Below are 20,087 nucleotides of genomic sequence, written 5' to 3' on the forward strand. Positions count from 1 at the left end.
TTGACTTGGCCTCTCGCATGTCTGATAGATGATCTATCTCAGGGAAAACAAAGAACAGAAAGCTTTTGTTAAAGGTGAACCAGCCTCTCCATCCACTGTGCTGGAGTCTCATGCTACCGGGCCTCCCTCTAACCACATCTCCCTAACACTCATTACATCCAACAAAACCAAACAAAAACCTCCACGGGGATTACCATTTCCCAAGACTGCTGTACAGAGCAAGCAGCATGAGGGACAAAAATAACATTTCAGTTTGCTACGTACTGAACGCTAACACCAGAGCTAAACCGGCTGCCACAATCAAATGGTGGTAGGGGCTTCACTGCGTTACTGCCGTGTCCGCACAGGGCAAAACCCGAGTGGGAAAAAAACGAAGCGGCTCCAGTTAAAATGTATTGCATCAAAAACGTATTTGTATCTGGATTGCTGAAATATAAAAGCATTGGGAAATACAATTCAAGTGGCAGTGAGTGTTGGGTGTTGCTTTTATTTTACGGGTAAATTATGAGGTCATAGTATTTTAAGATTTCATGGTCTTCTGATAATACCATTTTTAGAGGAAACAAATTAAACAGAGACTAATCCTCTTGTCCAAAGAACAGAATTTTATAACGTAATCCTAAAATGACAAAAACATTGAAGAACAAAGATGTAACCAAATATGCTAGTTACTAAAGAAAACAAATGCCATATGCAAGCATGAGGAAATCTCAGGAATCTTTTTAAAAACATTAACTATATGAAAGTTAAAATTACCCATAAAATTAATTAGCTCTTTTTGATTAAAAATGAAGAAGAACTTGAGTCAAATAGCAAACGCAGTTCGAGGTAAATAGCCCATAAGGTACTTGTTGGCCAAAGCTTACAAGAGATTGGCTTGTCTTGGTTGCCTTGGTGTTGACAAGGCATTCTTTGTCACCAGGCCTCTTACCCATCACATTCACATCTGCTCCACAAGTGCCAGAGGGCTTACGACAGAGCCGTCCCAACAGCGCACACCACAACGCTACCCTCAGAGCTGCTGCTCGGGAGTGGCAGAAAGTACATCTGCGGGCAGTGCTTACCTTCATCCTTCAACTGATCGGCCTTCCCCACATCTTCAGGCACCGAGTTTGAAAGGGGCACGATGTCATTCTGAAACGAAATCAAAATGTGCTTCTTTTTAGCTGCACAAAAAGTCATCCGACAAATGCCAGACACAGGCATGACCACTGGGCTGCACTGCTGGCACGCTGGTTTTGTCCCTCTCACTTTACTTTGAGGTAGGGTCCTTCACACTAAGATGCCTAGGCCATCCCTGAGCCCACTTAATAGCCCAGATGAGCATCTAACATGTGATCCTCCTGTCTTTACATTAGAAAAGGTCCAGCTTTCAATCCCACCCTACCCCGCCAAATGCTTTTCCCATAGCCAGAAATTCTATTTCACGAACGAATTGTGGAATTGATATACAAAGAATAAAAATAGAAGTAGAAACTTCTGGAATAGAGTGTTTTTTATCCTAAGACATGTATCTTCTAACTGTTTATCAATAAAAGGGCCTCTATAATGTGATTATTTAAAGACATTTTAAAAAATGTGCGCACACACACACATTCACACACTAAGACTGGGAAGGTATATGCCAAAAGTTAACAGTATTAATATTTGGAAATAATCATTCCATTCTCTTCCTTATATGTCTCCGGTTTGTCCAGTGTTTTAAACAATAGTCAAGTAGTAAATAATAGGTAAGATGAGCAACAATATGAAATTCTGTACCAGCACCTCCTCAAACCTCTCAGGCATAAATTTCAAATCAAAAGTTTCTAAAAGCAAACAGAACATTTAGGCCTACTATGACAATGGAAACTTTTGTATTTTTGGATTTATGGAAAACATTTTAAAAATTACATCATTTTTAACTTCACTCTAAAGTTAAAAATAAGTCTATAATATTGAAAAAATAATTTGTAGCTTTTATGCCAACAAACTACATTTAAAATACAAGGTAACCCTTTGTCTGGACTAAAGTTTCAAGGAAAGTGATAAATTGAACATAAAAATATACTTTGCTAATTAGAGACAAATACTCACAAGTACAAAATCACTGACAAAGAATTTGACTTTCATCTTTTTAAAAAAAAGAAAATAAAAGGGCAGTGGTGGCACATGCTTTTGATTTGAGTACTCGGCAGGAAGAGGCAGGCAGATCTCTAAGTTTGAGGCCAACCAGGTCTACAGAGTGAGTTCCAGGACAGCCAGGGCTACACACACACACACACACACACACACACAAAAAAAAAAAAAAAAAAAAAAACCAACACCACCACCAAAAAACACCAAACAGGACTGGAGAGATGGCTCAGAGGTTAAGAGCACAGCTGTTCTTCCAGAGGTCCTGAGCAAGCAACTACATGGTGGCTCACAACTACACGGTGGCTCACAACCATCTGTAATGAGATCCGAGGCCCTTTGACATCCAGACACACATGCAGACAGAGCACTCATACCTAAAAAGTTACACAAATAGATAAAACTTAAAAACACCAAACAAACAAAAACCCTTCTCTATGAAACATAAAATATTAAATTAAAAAGACACAGAGCTGGGTGTGGTGGCTCACACCTATAATCCCAGCACTTGGGAGGCAGAGGAAGGCAGATCCCTGAGTTCGAGGCCAACCTGATCTACAAGAGCTAGTTCCAGGACAGCTAGGGCTGTTATGCAGAGAAACCCTGTTTTGAAAAACAAAATAAACAAATTAAAAAACCAAAAAGGATAGATAGATAGATAGATAGATAGATATAGATACATAGATAGATAGATAGATGATAGATGTAGATAGATGATAGATAGATAGATAGATAGATAGATAGATAGATAGATAGATAGATAGATAGATAGATGATAGATGTAGATAGATGATAGATAGATAGATAGATAGATAGATAGATAGATAGATGATAGATCGATAAAAAGATGCAGAAGCAAAGTTGAGCATTCAAGAGTAGTGACTGCTTAACTCTGATTCCAAGACACCATGCCTATTGCTCTACAGAATCTGCTTCTAGCCTTCCATTTCATAACTCCCAACAAACCCATGTGATTTATTAATTTAAAAAATAAATCATTTGGGTCAGAAAAAATTGCATAATGAAAATTGATTATAATTTATTTTCTTTTCCAACTCCTTAACTTTTAAAAATGAAATCACAATTTTACACTGAAATTTAAATGTGTTGGCAACTGTTAGATACTTTAAATAAAAGCATCGAGTAAATTTTGTATATGTATAAACTGAACTAGGGGACAGGAAGAAAAAAAGCAAAATTGTAAGATTAAAGTGACTAATACCACATTCAACCACATTTGATGAGACAAACTCTTTCATCACAATGATGTCAATGCTAATCACAATGGTATCAATGCTAATCAAAATGATGTCAATGCTAATCACAATGATGCCAACTAATCATTATGATGTCAATGCTGACCAATATGATGTCAAAGGTGCTTTGGACACACTTTAGATTTCCTTTGCTGAGTAGAAGCACAGGAGTAGAGCACAGAGCCCCAAGGGTAGACCTGGGTACTAAAGGATGATGCTACCACAAATAATATCCTGAAGATGTCACAGGGAGTCATTCTCAACCAATTCACAGTTTAAAGAGTATATAACCAATCTTTCAGTTAGGTGCAACAAGAGAGTTCCAGCTGAAGTGCTTTATCCAGGAGAGTATAAAAGTCAACTGAATGTTCCTGGGAGACAGTAACCATGGTAATCCGTGGTGGTACCTTCAGAACTAAGTCAGTGGAGACACCGGCTTGAGAGCAAGCGAATTTCAAGTGCTGTCTGAGGCATAGCCCTTGGGAAGCTGAGCATAAAGATCTGCTTCAGTCTTATTTGGCAACTGAAGCAGGGTGTCTCAGCAGGCCACAAGCTTGGACACCGTGGAAATGACAAACAGCTCATCTTAATGAATCAAAGTGAAGACAAAAAGGAAGAGCAGAGATAGGCAATGGCTCTCATCCTGTCATATGAGTTCATCTGTGTGGCGAGTTAGCCCGTACCTGCATCATTCTCTTCTAAGTCTAAAACTACCAAATTTTCTAGTTCTAGAAACAGAGTGTGGGGGAACGCAGCTAAATGTACCGCCAGCACCATCCACTCAAAGGTGAAGTTAACACATCCTGCGCCGGCATCACTCCCAAACACTGCATCCTGCAAATCTCAAGTACAGCACTAGAAGGGCAGCACCCAAAGTGGGTGCTGGGAACATAACCCCGGTCTCCTGCACAGCAGGATGTGCTGGTAACTGCTCAGCAATCTCTCCAGCACCACAGACCTTGGAGATTTAAAAATAAACTATGAAAGACTTCTAGATAGGCAAGGCAAGACTGTGAGAATAGCGACTAACATGCACATCTAAAGTATGATACGCGCGGTACATTTTAGTTCCTAGATAATAGCCAGGAAGAAGCTGATTATTTGCAAGCATATCCCCTCAACGATTAAGAGCCCAAGATAAACTGGGTGATGGTGGTGCATGCTTTTAATCCCAGCACTTGGGAGGCAGAGGCAGGTGAATCTCTGAATTTGAGGCCAACCTGGTCTACAGAATGAGTTCTAGGGCAGTCCGGGACAGTCAGGACTACATGGAGAAACCCTGTCTCAAAAAGAAAAAAAAATTAGGCCAAGATAAAACTGGATCATACTTGCAACAAATACTATTGAGAAGAAAAAAAAAATGCCAACATACCTTACAGACGGAGTTTGTGAACATTTCTGTCAAAGGCTGTGAAACTGCTAGATGCGTATCTTCTGGACTGATCTTAAAGACTGTCTCCAAGCACTGAATTGCAACTTGAAATAAAATAAGGGCAGGGGGATTAGCAACTTTAAAAAGGAACCTTCTGTTTTTCCTTACAGGAATGTAATCTATGGTAAATCAGTGTTTATGGCCAAAGAACGGGAGGAGAACTAATTGGTCCAGCTGCATAGAGATTTCTATTTATAGACAAGCTATCAGAGAAAGACAGTGGTCTCTTATTATTTCTCACTAAACAGTAAGTGTTAGCTAGAATGTAATTTCTGAACATACATAGTAAATCATATATTCTTGCTGAAGGCTACCAGAAAGAAGAGCATATCAGTAACACCTTACATTCCAATACTAATACCTAACTAACCACCAGTGCATTAAACAAACTTAAAATGTTATGTATCTTTTATATATGAAAAACAAGATTTTCAACTTGATGAAAATTAGTAAAAGAAACATAATACCTAGCCCAAAGCAGGGACTAAATATTAATCCTGGCATAGTAACATAAAAATAGATCTGTTTTAAAATATTCATGCATGTAAGCAAATTTATTACATGCCTACTAGGTGTAAAGTTCTGCTCCAAGGTGCTAGAAGAACAGCAATAAACATAACAGGACAAAAAAAATCACTGTCCATATTATAAAGCAAAATATATAGCCTGCGAAATGATGACAGTTGCCTCATCTATTTTTGGTGGAGGACAAAATAAGTGGTTGGTACAGCAAGGGTACAAGGTACAGACTGATGCATAGACACGAAGGGAGATTATGTAAGAGTCAGAGACTTAACAGATCACAAGGCAGCCTCAATGACATTTTTAAAGAGTGGGACTCGGTGCAACTGGCAAACAGAGGGCTTTCAAGGATTTAGTGAAGGAAAATGACTGTTTAGAGCTAAAAGACTGGTAGGAAGGCGGGGACGGGCTAGAGAGAGAAACAGAAAACCAGGTGGGCTCCCTCTCAAAGGATACACACAGCTGAGCAGCCCAGGGCAGGGGTAGTCGGGAGACTATTCTGTCCTCTCTGCAAGGACCCTTTGAGGGGCCAAGAGTGGTTCTTCCTCTGATCATGCTCCAGCTGGAAAAGAAACTAAGCATGTGGCCAAAATAACCCCTGTTCTTCCCACACTACTAAATAGATTCATCCACATGTTAAAAGACTTGTAAAAAAAAAAAAGCTACTTTATATTTTAATTGTGGTCTTGAGAAAGGAGTTGGTCATAAATACTATTACTTTAGGCAGTCACAGAAAAGCTCTCCTTAGAGAGGGCCTGAAGAAAGCACCAAGTTCTAAGCAATACGAAGCAAAATATCTCTTGGGGAGAAAATACTCTATTTACCTAGACTATCGCCTTTTCCTTTCTGTGTTTTGATACCTTCACCTCCTCAGTAGCTAGAACTACAAGAATGTGGCTTTCTCCTTTGCTATTTCTCCCAAGAAGATGAAGATGCATTTAAAATATTGGACTGCAAGTAAATTTGCTCTCGGTGCCATGACACATAGTTACAATAATAAAAATGTATGCCTATGTATTTGTTTACTCTTGCAGCCTCCATCCTGGATCAGAATGGCATTCTTTACTGTGCCGTCTGCTTTGTAGGGTTCCGTTACCAGAGAGATTGCTCTATGTCATACGCCCTGGAATGCAGGTATCTCATGTTAGACCATCTCCTTGAGGACAAGGCCTATCTTATTCCTCTCTGACTTTAACAGAGTCTGGCAAGTAGTAGATGCTCAACAAATGGAATCTGTTGGTTTCCTTGTCTGCAGTAAAAATCATATTTTAATTTCCAAAGAAATTTAAAATTATCACATCTGGGGCAGACAGTGTTTCTTCTGACCATCATCCGGTTACCAAAACCAAAACAGCAAAATTTAAACATAAGTTCACAAACACAGAAATAGATCAAGAGGACAAAAACAAGCCATTAACCACAAATCAGGCCATGGAACTTCAGAGCTAAACAGACAGATATAGATTCTCTTCAGGAACATTCAATGGGGAGGGGTTGATGTATTTTGCCCAATAGACTTAGAAACCAAGATAAAGACCAGAGAAGTCCAAGCCCAGGATTATGGGATTCAATTCAACAAATGCATACGGAGCACCTATCACATGCCAGGCCCCTTTCTAGAAGCTTTCCCAGTGAATCAAACAGAATAGAACCTTAACCTCTTGGAGCAGAGGACGAGAAAAGGAAGAGGACTATAAATTAGAAACAAGAATAAGGAGGACAGGGTGGGGGATGAGGGGGGGAAGCGGGAGCTGAGCCGGATGCAGACTGCAGATTTAACTTAGAGTTCAGGGCAGGCCTCCTTGAAAAACAAATCTGGCAGACTTGGAGGAGATGGAAGTGTTATCATTACAGCAGGTACAGACGATGGGAGGCTATTCCAGGCCAAGGAAACAGCCAGAGCAAAAGCCTGTAGGCACAAGGATCTGGGGCCTCCCGAGTAAGGAAGTTAATTTGGCTGAAACCAAATGAGAAATGGTAGGTGAACAATATGTCCAAATTATATAGATCCTTGATACAATGACAAAGAAACGATAGGAGTCCTGGCAAGATTCTGCATAGAGAGCAACAGAATCTGCCACAGTCTTAAGAGAGGACGAATTTGGATGATCCGAGGAGCCAGAACCGGCGAAGAAAGACCAGTTAGGGGTTATCACAGTGGAACAAGCAGTAAGCAGCTTCAACCAGGGGAGACATCAGTGAAGTGGTAAAAGGTGGCTAAACTCAAATTTCATTTTATGGTTTTGTTTGTTTGGTTTTTGCAGTACTAGGGACTTGTGCGCAGAGGGGCACATAAGGCCCCGCTATGACTGAACTGTATTCCCTAACCCCTGACTCACGATGTATTTTGGAAGTATAGACTTTTAGTCCTGGTGTGGTGGTGGCACACACCTTTAATCCCAGCACTCAGGATGCAGAAGCAAGTGGATCTCTATGAGTTTGAAGCCAACCTAGGCCACAGAGTGAGTTCTGGCTAGAGGCACACAATGAGAGACCTTGGGGGGAAAAAAGACTGATTTTTGAAGGCAAGAAGGTTTATTAACAGTTAGATGTAGAGTATGAGAAAAACAAGACCTTAGAATAATGCCCAAGTTCTTGACCAAGGCAAGGGAGTACTGGAACTGCTCTCTCTGAGAAAGGGAAGCGGTGGAGAGAACAGATTTTGGGTGGGAGGACTGTGAGTTCAGTTTTGGCAATGGTAATTTTGAGATGCCTACTAGACTTGCAAGTGGAGCTATGTGGTGGGAAGCTGGATATAGAAATCTGGGTTTAGAAGAAAGGTCTGGACTGGGGTTTCAGTTCAAGAACTGCCAGCCTATAAATTCGGGGCACCTCAGGCAAATAAGTTAAATTCTCTCACCAAAGAAATGAATGAAGAGAGTGACAGGGAGAAAACCAAGCGGTCAACTATAGACATGACAGGTCAGGAGAGGGACTCAGCCATGGGGAGGAGGAGCAAGAAATGAGCCGAGACACTAACCAAGGGACTATGAGATAAGTAAAGTACGTGAGATGAGATGAAGGAAAGGAATAAAGCTGGATGAAGAATAAGAACTGTTTGACTAAACACAGAAATCCCTATTGCCCTTAATAAAAGTAGAACGGATGGAGACAAAGGATGAAAATTCTTAAAATTAAGAAATAGAAGAATTGGAGAAAGTAAGTATAGATAACAATTTCAAACGGTTTTGTTACAAAGGAAGACAAAAAAAATCAGATAAGAGGGACTGGGTACAATGACAAGAATATCCATGTTAGGATATTATTTTTATTGTATGCATTTGGGTGTTTAGGCTGTATGTATGCTTGACAGTGCACCATATGTGCACATGGTGTCTTCACAGGTCAAAAGAGCTAGAGACAGTTGTGGGCTGCTGTGTGGGTGCTCGGGATTGAACTCAGGTCCTCTGGAAGAACAGCCAGTGCTCTAAACTGCTGAGCTAACTCTCTTATTTTCATTTGTGTATGTGTGTGTATGTGTATGTATGTGTGTGTACCTATTGTAAACAGGATGCCCTCAGGGACCAGAAGGGGTTTCAGATCTCCCTGAAACTAGGACTATTGGTGGGAGTGAACCGCTCAGTATGGGCTGGGAGCTAACCCAGTTCCTCTAGAAGTACAGCAAGCGTTCTTAAGCACTGAGTCATCTCTCCAGCCCTATTCAATTTTCTTTTCTGTGTTTTTTTTTTCCATAATGAAAGGGGAACTATTGGTACATTTATGATTGGATGAAAATGATCCAGCAGATGAAAATTTGAAGATGTAGGACAAAAGGGTAGAGAATCTACAGTAAAATCCTAGCTGGTAAGATGGGATGGGACAAAATGTGCCAGTAGAGAGATTTCTCTGAGAAAGGAATACCACCTACAGTAATAGGCAGGCAGATTGGCAAAGCCTGTGGGTATTGTCAGTGAGTGAATATAAGGAGTGTGGAAGTTGGTAGATGCTATTATTTCTTTTTTGTTGTTTTTTTCTGTTTGTTTGTTTGTTTGTTTACAGTGGAAGAAGCATCTAAGGGTAAAGACTGAAATGGAAGTCTGGCATCTCAGAAGATGAATGAGATTATTAGAATGACTATCTAGGATAATAGAAAGGATGAATAAGTAGATGAATGAGTGAGGAACAAATACCCTGGTCACCCAGCAGCACTAAAAGTTTGCAGTCAAAATTAACATAGTCAGTCAGCAAAACTGTATATTTTGGTCTATTAATGGATATGGACACTGAGTAGGTAGAAAATTAAAAATTAAGATTTGGCTTTTCAGGACAGGAGAAAGAATACAAGAAAATATCATAATGATCTGCCACAGGGTTAACACATAAGAAAGAGGTAGGGAAAAGTATGGGATCAACAGATTGGAGGGGTTGGTGAAGGAATTGTTGAGATATGGATATTAGAGGAAGTGTGCAAGAAACAGACAGTAGAAGCCAGGAAGTAAAATGCTTAAGACAGAGCTTGTTGGGGGAACACAATTTGGGAATGATTCAGTCTAGAAAAAAGGGCTCTGCATCTCATCACCCGACACTTTAGATCAGATCATTCCCTGTTATCAAGGCCTGTCTCGTGCAGTGTTGAGTGTTTAGCATCATTGATGGCTTCTTCCCACGAGATGCCAGTAATACCAGTCTCCCCAAAGGTCGTGACACTCAAAAATGTCTCCAGACTTTGCAAAATGACCCTCAGTTCAGAAACACTGACCTAGTGTATAACGAAGTGGCTGAGATCAGGGGGAGGAGAAAAGCGCAAGAGCCCAGTGGGAGAGAACTGCAAGGATCGCCCTGGAGCTTTTCAGGAGTGGGAAGAGCTAAGATGGGAGCAGAGCTTGCAAGGGTGACAGCGTGCTGGAATGGCAACAATCAAAAGTGAAGCAGATGTCAGAGATGACAACAATTAGGAGGAGGGGATGACATAATCTGGTAACAAACCTCAAAGCTGATGAAACACAGCTCCACAACAGTGGTAAAACTGGTGCTAGAACAGCAGAGCCTTTCCTAAGGCGTTTCTAAATGTCTAGGAGGTGGGCAGACACCTCCACACGACTTCGTGCTCAATTAAATTAGACTCACAGAGTCAAAAATAGGGGTCAGTCACAAACAATTGGCACCATTTCTGACTCCATATATAACAAACAGCTGAAGGCACATATTTTTGGCTGAATGCCATTCTAAAAATAGGGCACAACATCTTGGTTTTTAAAATACTCTCGATTCTCTTTCTGCTTCATAAAAACACCATACCGCCTTAGATTAGGAAAAAAAAAATATCTCTTGTTACATGATGCCTTCCTCTGTTGCCACGGAGCAACCACAGCCAAGACTTTCCTCTGACAGCCAAACTACCTTCATCTTCACACTGTCTGACCGTCAGGGAGGACACAAAGTCCTTAGTATTAAACGGGCTAATTGCTAAGTTCTCCCACGGTGCCTCACCTGCTCCTCTCATTGCCACCTGGAAAGACTTCATCTCACCAGACGAGTTAGAACAAATGCCCAACTTTGATTTGCACCTATTTAAAGCAAATCTACAAAGAAAGTACTCAGAATTAAAAGGCGAGTCCCCTCTCCAGGAAGAGCAGCTTGGAGACGGGAAATTCAAACGGCGCTGCTGTTTATTAAGCTCTCCCGCAATGAGCTCTCATTGCAACAGTTAAGTCCTCGGACCTCATAGGCTTACTGAACTTTGACCAGGCCATCGGTCTGCATCATTCTATCTTCTTATAGCTATATGGAATTTACATTTCATAATGTATAAACATGCAGCACAAAGATGGTATCAAGGAAATACATGTGCTTCTCCAAACCCGATCACATTCACAGGCTGCTGAATCCAAGACTGAAAGCTCACATAAAACAGGGGCAAAATCCTCTCATTTCCCAAAGTAGCATTTGCTAGTGCTCTGACATGGTATAATTACTTAGATTTTTTTCACGGTGCTATAGCAATGACTAAGGTATTTTCAAGTGTTCTTCTGAATGAGATCCTCTGTTTATTAGAAAAATGAGGGGGGAACAATCTTTGAACTATGAACTGGGATTTAAACCTCAGCTTTGTTACATAGTAACTGTTCTGTTACTTAAATCATCTGATCTCATTTCCTCATCCCTTAAGTGGGAACAATGTTAACCTAGTTCCCCTGAAGAAAAATGTCCCTAGAATATTAATGGATGCTTTGAACAGTAATTTTTCAGTAAACAAGCAACAGTCCTATTTTTATTAGTTAAAACAAGTCTCGGAAAAATGGAAATAACCCATCTAGTTAAGTCTCTCAACAAAATATTCTGATTTTGTTATTAAAAATCATAAACTTGGTTATTTTAATCTTTCTTTATAATTACAACACGAACACAAAGAACTGGTACCTACCTTCCAAACTTTCTTGTTCATCAGAAGTATATGCATCCATCTGACTTTGTTCCCGCAAGAAACGAATAACTGCATAAACTAGAGGCTTGACCGATGACATTTTAGAAGCTTAAATACCTCCTTGATGAAAAAAGACAAAGAAAATATCAATGGTCATATGCTATGTGAAAAGCATTAAAAATAAGAATATTCATTACCTTGATCTCTTCTCTCTTTAAAGTGTCAAGAAAGCAAAAGTTGTTACAGTAATGTATTCCACATGCTCATTCAAACCCAGCACTTTTAAACCGTGTTGAGGCTTGCCTCGGTGAAAAGACATGTTTTCAAAACAAGTGTAGCAAAGCTTAGAACTCACTCTGTCTTAACAATGTCTATGATACAGATACAAGAAAGTATAGGAGTACAGACCCAGGGAGAACCATCCTCGAAAGGCCTCACTTTTAATTGAGGGAGATTTAGTACTGCTGACTCAGAAGGCGAGACAAAATGAGCATCTTCCTTTATTCCAAGAGATGTTTCTTTTTATAATGTATTAATAATTTACACTCCACTGCTTTTGTAGGTTACTTGCTGATGACCGGGCTCTGTGGAAAGGTTGTTCAACCACTGAGTGCTATTGTTAATAAACGGCGTTCCTATTTAATCAACACACTGCTCAGAAATCACCGTCTAAACCGACGTATACTACAAACCGACCTGCCCTGCCTGCAGTAGCTGTGCTCTCGTGGACAAGCTGGAAGCTCCTGGCCCCGTTCATTCACATGGAATACTATGCATCCAAACAGTGGCGCAGGGCCAGGCGGCATTAATGGCTTATTTCCACTAAATCGCATCAGCAATCTGCTCCCCAGGATCCCTAATTCACAGCCAGGGTGTGGTACCGGCCGCTAGGATGTTTATTGGCTTTGTACTTCTTTTAAAGCAGAGCCCAGTCTCTAGGCCAGAGAGGTTATTACACATACTGACTAAGGCCCTGGGGCAGAAGGGGGGGGGGCAGAAGGTGAAAACAGAATGGGGGGCTGGGGGAGCTGTCCAACCTCCTCCAAGCTTCCTCTCCTACATCTCCAATCACATCCACCTCCCACTCCATGGTTCTCTCCCCGCTGCACCCCGGCTTTGCCTCAGCCCAGACCGGGTTTGCACCGGGTGCGCGGTGCAGGCCTCCATCTGGGGCTGCAGGAGACGCACCCTTTCCAGATAGAAGCCCCTTACCAGGCAAAAGGACACGAGACAACGGCTGCAGGTCCGGGGTCGTCGGGAAGCGGGGCCCCCTGCCCCCGCGGTCCTCGGGGCTTGAGCGGCGCTCTGGATGGCAGAACTGGCCAGGTCTCCCAAACTTCCCCGGCTCCTATACCGCCGCCGCCCCCTCAGCCCACCAGGCTGCTCGCTAGGCTCTCCGACGCTGGGTCTTGCTGGATCCGCCCCTGGGGCGGAGCAGGGCACAAAGTGGGTGGGGTGGGGGCGGGATAGGGAGAGAGGCGGGGCCTGTCCGGGGGGCGGAGCCGGATGCGGGGCGGGCCGAGGGGCGGGGCCGCGGGCGCAGGCGTGGGGCTGCAGCACGTGGGAGGGCGCTGGCAGAGCTGTCCGCGGCGTCTTGAGCTCTGGTCTCCGCGGCTAGGCCCACTCTCGGCTCCCGGGCCCCGTAGACTCCACCGCCCGCCTCCCGCAACCACAGACCGGAGGACCACGCGCCCGCTGCTGCCGGCCCCCCGGCGTGCCCATGATCACCCTGTGCCTTTCGGCTGTGCGAGGCCTCCACAGGTACTCTAGTAGGCGGGTTAACCTTGACCGTGGGCAGGGTGGGGTCGTCTGTCCGCGAATGCCTTGAGGCCTGGTGCAGCCCTGTCGCACCCCTGCGACGCTCCTGGGTCTGTCCCTTCCCGCTGCCTGCTTGGTGGACCCCGTGGGGACACCTGGCACGGCAACCTGAGGCCACCTTTCCCTCCCCGCTTCCCTCAGGAGGCCATCCTTTCCCCTTTGTTTGGGATTGCTTCAGCCGCAGTCTGTGAGAATGGTGGTTCACAGACCCAACCCAAAATAAATACCATGAGACAGCGCGACGTTCCCTTCCGAACTGGCAGACGTGAGAAAGTGCCGCAGCTGTGGACTCGGGAATAAAGCATTTCCGTACGCACCTCTTGCATATGTTAGCGTTCCGGGCGTTTAATATGCACCCGGGACCGTTGTGATTTTGATACTTGTTTCCGTCCTTGCTTTCTAACTTCATTTTTATTTTCTTCCTTACCATAAAACATTCGGCCTCTTACCCTGGCAAATTGACATGGCCCAGAATTGTTGCTTGGACACCGTTTGGGGCAGCCTAGGCTGCTGCTTTGACTTGCTTCCTAGCGCAGCTCTAACCACACCCCTTTGCTACAGACCAGTAGCAAAATGGTGAGGGAATTAAATTCTTCGCACGGATATGCCGGTTTTAGGAAACAATGCCTCCTCCACTTCTACAACTGTCAAATCTGCCCCACACTGAAATTTCAAGTGAGACATCAACAGAAAAAAAAAAAGAACTTGGTGATTTTTATAGATGTGCACTAAACTACTTTAAACCGTCAGCATTTCCGCTTTTCCTAGTTTTCTATTGTGCTTTGCCACTCATCTGCGTGGATCTTTGTGTTCCTTAGGCCTTGCAGCTGCTGTGCACCCAGGGGACAATAGTGATTCTGAAGAGTTCTGTGATGACTGTGGTCATTCTTTGGGCGGGATTTGTTGTTATATTTCTGGTCTCCTGGCTGAAAGTGGTATAGCTGTCAAATGAAGCTGTACCTGGAAATGAAGATCTTCACTTAGAAAAGCAAGAAGAGAGAATAAATTTCCATTATAAGACAGATAGTTCTCTAACTTTTTAATATCGGGACCCCTTTACCTTTCAAAAATGGCTGAGAACCTAGGAACATTAGTTTTTGTCGATTATATCTACCCATAGTTAACCATATAAAATGAAAAGTGGAACAGTTTTAAAGGATTAATGTTTATCAAATAATAATAAATACATTCCATGCACATTTTCCCATTCATCTGTCAGTGGGCACCGAAGTAACAATACAAAATAGCTTGATTGCTAATTAATGAAATTAATATAAATTAATGAAATTAATATAAACCTCTACATTTAATCTGTTTCTCTTATTTTGATTTAAGAAGGAAAGTCTTACATCATACTCATTTGTAGTTGGAAAGAGAATATTCTAATAGCTTCCTTAGGTAAGCATGGGCATTCTTTCTTATCACACCAATGTGGGGCAGATGGTAGTTTTTAAAGGGTGGGTTGTGGAGTGGAATTGGAAGTGTGGACCACTGTGTTCTTCTCACTCTGCTGCATTGAAAAATGCTTGGCGCACCTTACATTTTAAATGGAGAGTGTGCACTCTGCCTGACTTTGTAGCATCAATCACAGTTCATTTGGAAATTAATGGCTGTGTTATGTGGTTCTTCTGTTGTTGACGTATTTTATTATAGACTATCAAATGATCACATTCCTCAATGTTACCATCCATTTTGTTAGAACTCTTCAGGTGTTAATGTAGTGGACAGGATTCTAGTTTTCATTTGAAAGCTAGATTTTTTTATTTTTATTTATTTATTTATTTATTTTGGTTTTTGGAGACAGGGTTTTTCTGTAGCTTTGGAGTCTTTCCTGGAACTAGCTCTTGTAGACCAGGCTGGCCTCGAACTCACAGAGATCCGCCTGGCTGAAAGCTGGAATTTTATTAGTGATATATATTTTCGTATTTTTCCTTGAAGTGACAGTCTCACCTTTTTACTTTTCTGGGTTTTGTTTTGTTTTGTTTTGTTTTTTTCTAGGCAGGATCTTGCTGTCTAAAGCCCTTGCTAGCCTTGAATTCAGATCCTCTTGTTTCAGCCTCCCAGTTGCTGAGGTGACAAATAGGAGCCACCTTATACACCTACTAGTGTTCTGTCAAAGTAACCTGGAATGTTTTGTTTGGGAGTCTTGTGAACTGAACCCAGAACATTGCACTAACTGGGCAAGCAGAATAATTCTGATCTGTTTGTCATTAAAAATAGGATAGATAGGTAGATGTAGATAGATAGATAGATAGATAGATAGATAGATAGATAGATAGATAGATAGATAGATAGGTGATAGCCAGGTAGTAGTGGCACAGCCCTTGGGAGGCAGAGGCAGGTGAATCTCTGTGAGTTCATGGCCAGCCTGGTCTACAAAGCAAGTTCCAGGACAGCCAGAGCTATTACACAGAGAAACCCTGTCTTGAAAAACCCAAAATAAATAAATAAAATCAGTCATAGTAACACTTTTCTGTAATCTGAGCATTGGAGACTGGGACAGTAGGATCAAGAATTGAAGGCTAGTCCAGAGTACATCGCAAGACCTAGTATCAAAAAAATTTTAATTTCTAAAAGAGTTTAAAGGGTATTCCATGAAAAAGAAAGGGAGAAAAAAATATATCTTGACTCATTTTCATAAATGCTTTGATTTGAGCAGCCAGTTCCTCTGAAACACCATTATACTCGGGTATTCAGAAGTGCTTATGTGTGCCTGACCATATGTACACACTGAAGGGCTGAGACTTTAAAATAAACAATATTTAGTGCCTCAGCAAGATTATCCTGCAGTTCAACTGAGGTTCTTTTTCACCTGAGTGGCCTTGAACTTGTCTACCAAGGGGAATGATGGTTTTGAGTGCACAGAAGGCAAGAGTTGATCCACCATTGTGTTGCATTATCATTATAAATGTCTCTATGGCAAAATCAATGTGCTTCAGTATTTGGAAGATTCTTAACCTCATGTTCTCCCTGGCCTGGTCTCATGGTTCTTTCTACAACACTATGACTTTAACATCTGCACTCTAAATGTAGAGAACTGCTTATATATTCTATACAGACTCTTCATTTATAAATGGAAAGAAATAAATATGTGAAACACCATGAATTGTTATCTTGTTAGAAGCTAGTAGTATGCCAGGTGTGCTGGTACATGCCTGTTATCTCAGCATGTGATAGACTGAGGCAGGAAGATTGTGAGTTCAAGGCTATCTTGAGTCTCAGAGTGAGACCCTGATTCAAAAGGAGAGGCAGGGGATAGGTGGAGACTATTAGCAATCAAACTTATATATACTATATCAACTCTTTTATTGAAGACATGCAAAGCAGCTATTCACTGTGGTGGTTTGAATAAGAATGGCCCCCATAGGCTCATGTATTTGAATGCTTAGTTATCAGGGAGTGACACTATTTGAGAAGGATTAGGAGGTGTGGCTTTGTTGGTGTAGGTGTGGCCTTGTTGGAGGAACTGTATCACTGGAGGTGGGCTTTGTGATTTCAAAAGCCCATGCCAGGCCTAGTCTCTGTCTCTGTCTGTCTGTCTGTCTGTCTCTCTCTCTCTCTCTCTGCTTATAGATTCTGGTAGCTCTCAGCACCACATCTACCTGCCACCATGTCCTCTGCCATGCTGATATGAACTAAGCTTCAGAAACTGTGAGCAAGCCTTTTGTAAGAGTTGCCTTGGTCGTGGTGTCTCTTCAGCGATAGAACAGTGGCTAAGGCAGTCATTATATAAGGAAGTAGTTCTTAACTTTGGGCTTAGGTGGCTTAGTTCAGAATCTGTTATGTTTCAAACTCTGTATCCTCCCATGAGAGTTGGTACTAAACAGCATAGGAAGCCTTCTGTTCTCTTTTTCCTATTTACTTTGGAACTTGGACATATCTGGGCTAGGTTTTTATTTGACTGAGATAGGTTTTCCTGTTGGCAGAGCAGATATATTAGTTATGTTGTTTGCTTGGCAGGTAGGATGGTTGATGGGAGTATCAGCTCTGTTTCTTGGAAATAAACAGACCAGGACTCTGAAGATTAGATTATAGATTGTAGTTACTGTTAATCAAACACATACTTCTGTCCTAGGCACAGAGCTGTGTGGTGGGTGAGAGACCTGAGAGACCTCAGCAGGGCAGCCAGTGTCACGAGGAGCCACAGCTGTGGTTTGAGAGACAGATGGATAGGCACACCATGCAGCATGAGGTTGGATATTTATTTAGTGGGTTATGGAGGGGGAAAAGGGGAGAAGGGAGAAGAGCAGAGAAAGACAGAGAGACAGAGGGGGACGGGGAGAAATGGGGAGAAAGAAGAGACCTGGAGCCTGCAACTGGCCCTGGCTGAGGAGGGGAAGTGCCTGTGCAGCTCCTGGGGTCCAGAGACAATCAGACGCAGCAGGTAGTGAGTCAAGCAGGAACTCGTTTATTTCCTTACAACATACAACTTATAAAGCAAAAACCCATGAATCCCAGAAGAAGTGGAAGGAAAATTAACCAATCACATCCGGAGTCACGTCTGCAGGAGCCCCTAATGGGGATCATGCAAGCATCAGGCACTTTTGTGTCATCCTACGCTCTCTAACTCCAGTCATCTTGTGAATAAGTCAGATCTCCCGCTTGCTCCCCTTCAGCGCCATCTTGGCTGGGAGTATTCTTCACAGGCTTTGCAATGTCACCTTTTTGAATTTTGTGCCTTTTTCTAACTGTTACGCTTTTGGCGTAGCTGTCGTGCCTTTGGTATGGCTGTCGCGCTTTTGGAGTAGCTCTTACACTTTTGGAGTAGCTCTTACGCTTTTGGAGTAGCTCTTACGCTTTTGGAGTAGCTCTTACACTTTTGGAGTAGCTCTTACGCTTTTGGAGTAGCTCTTACGCTTTTGGAGTAGCTCTTACACTTTTGGTGTAGCTCTTACGCTTTTGGAGTAGCTCTTACACTTTTGGAGTAGCTCTTACACTTTTGGAGTAGCTCTTACACTTTTGGAGTAGCTCTTACACTTTTGGAGTAGCTCTTACACTTTTGGAGTAGCTCTTACACTTTTGGAGTAGCTCTTACACTTTTGGTGTAGCTCTTACGCTTTTGGCGTAGCTGTCGTGCTTTTGGCTGTCACCTTTTTTATGCTAACTTGGCGACTCCAGCCTCCTATATGCTCATGCTCGATTCAGCCCACAGTTCCTGGCCGATCAGATCTGAATAATCACACAGAAACTATATTAATTCCAACACTGCTTGGTCAATGACTCTAGCGTATTCCTAGCTAGCTGTTACATCTTAAATTAACCCATTTCTATTTAATCTGTGTATCGCCACGAGGCTGTGGCTTACTGGGTAAGGTTCTGTTCTGGCGTCTTTCTCCTTCAGCAGCTACATGGCGCCTCCCTGACTGCACCTACTCTATCTCTTCCAGCCTGGCTATATTCTGCCCTGCTGTAGGCCGAAGCAGCTTCTTTATTAACCAATAGTAATAAAACATATTCAGAGCACACAGACAGGAATCCCACATCACGTGACAAATTCAGGACTGTGGTATAGAAGCAGACAAGGTAATTTGTTTTCTGGTGTAAAAAGATGATATGAAAAAATATTAATCAAAATACAGTTATTCATGAATTCAATAATTTTTTACATTTCTGATTGTAATTAAACAAAATTGAGATTGCACCCCTAAGTCTAACACATGATAACCTCCACAATTTTAGGACAGCAGTGCCAGGAGAAAAAAATTGTTCAATAAAAAAAGGATTTGAAGGTACAAATAGCAAAAAGCTAAACTAAGATTATTTGTTAAAAACAGATAAAAAGAAATTACTCATGGGGTTTTTGTGGTGGTGCCTTTTCACTGCTGACTGTGGTAAAAAAAAAAAATCCTGTTACTTTTTCAAACTTAATTACAGTCTTTTGGTTGAGACATAGTGCAGAACTTCGGTGGGAGGAAACACCTCTATTAAAGATGTGAAGAGTCAAGGAAATGAATGTATTGAGTGAGGATTTACATGCCAAGGTGTGTGTTGCAAAGGGCATGGCTAGACTTTGAGTGTCTGGATCCAGCATGCCTGAGTTTGTATGCTGGCTCTGTCACTGTCCAGCACTGTGATCTTAGGCTACAATGTCTGTCTGTGGCTGTTTCCTCATCAGTAAGTAGGCAACTGACTAGGTGCTGACTTAAGTCACCGAACATTGGGAGTGTATTAGGTCCCATAATCTCCTGTAACTGGAGACACAGCAGTGAGCAGAGCAGACAGAAATCTGATGGAGGGGGAACTTACCTTATATAAGGAGAAAAACAAAGAATATGTCGCATATTAGATAGAAAACTACATTTTGCTATTTTTAGAGCAGAAAGGGGATATTCGTATTGATGGAATGAAATTGTGCATGAGCAGGTGAGGCACAGACAGAAGGTGACATTTGAGCGATGATCCAAGAGGAGCGGGAATCACCAGAGCTGAGCATTCTAAGTAGCAGAAAATGAAAAGGCCAGAACAGGATGTGAATGAATGTCTTAGGGTAGGAAAACTCAGTCCTTTTTAACAACAGTCCAGCACATTGTCACATAACAAAACTTTGTTGAACATTAGTTGTTATTTTTATGTCTGTGAG

The 20,087-nt window shown here is 42.1% G+C and overlaps 2 protein-coding genes across 2 annotated transcripts in view; one reads left to right on the forward strand and one right to left on the reverse strand.

The window, feature by feature from the left end:
- Sgtb (small glutamine rich tetratricopeptide repeat co-chaperone beta) overlaps window positions 1-13,102 on the reverse strand; it is a 41,352-nt gene extending 28,250 nt beyond the window's left edge. The window contains exons 1-4 of the mRNA XM_057789772.1: window positions 12,902-13,102; window positions 11,690-11,809; window positions 4,744-4,847; window positions 1,065-1,134 (exon numbers count right to left, since the gene is read on the reverse strand). Of these exons, the coding sequence (XP_057645755.1) occupies window positions 1,065-1,134; window positions 4,744-4,847; window positions 11,690-11,789 (274 nt within the window). The 5' untranslated portion in view covers window positions 11,790-11,809; window positions 12,902-13,102. The remainder of the gene's footprint in view (window positions 1-1,064; window positions 1,135-4,743; window positions 4,848-11,689; window positions 11,810-12,901) is intronic.
- A 152-nt stretch (window positions 13,103-13,254) lies between these two features.
- Window positions 13,255-20,087, forward strand: part of Nln (neurolysin) — a 78,689-nt gene continuing 71,856 nt past the window's right edge. Inside the window, exon 1 of the mRNA XM_057790102.1 lies at window positions 13,255-13,450. Coding sequence (XP_057646085.1) covers window positions 13,410-13,450 — 41 coding nt within the window. The 5' untranslated portion in view covers window positions 13,255-13,409. The remainder of the gene's footprint in view (window positions 13,451-20,087) is intronic.

The sequence above is a fragment of the Chionomys nivalis genome, chromosome 15 (assembly GCF_950005125.1).
Source record: "Chionomys nivalis chromosome 15, mChiNiv1.1, whole genome shotgun sequence".
Taxonomy (NCBI): Eukaryota; Metazoa; Chordata; class Mammalia; order Rodentia; family Cricetidae; genus Chionomys; species Chionomys nivalis.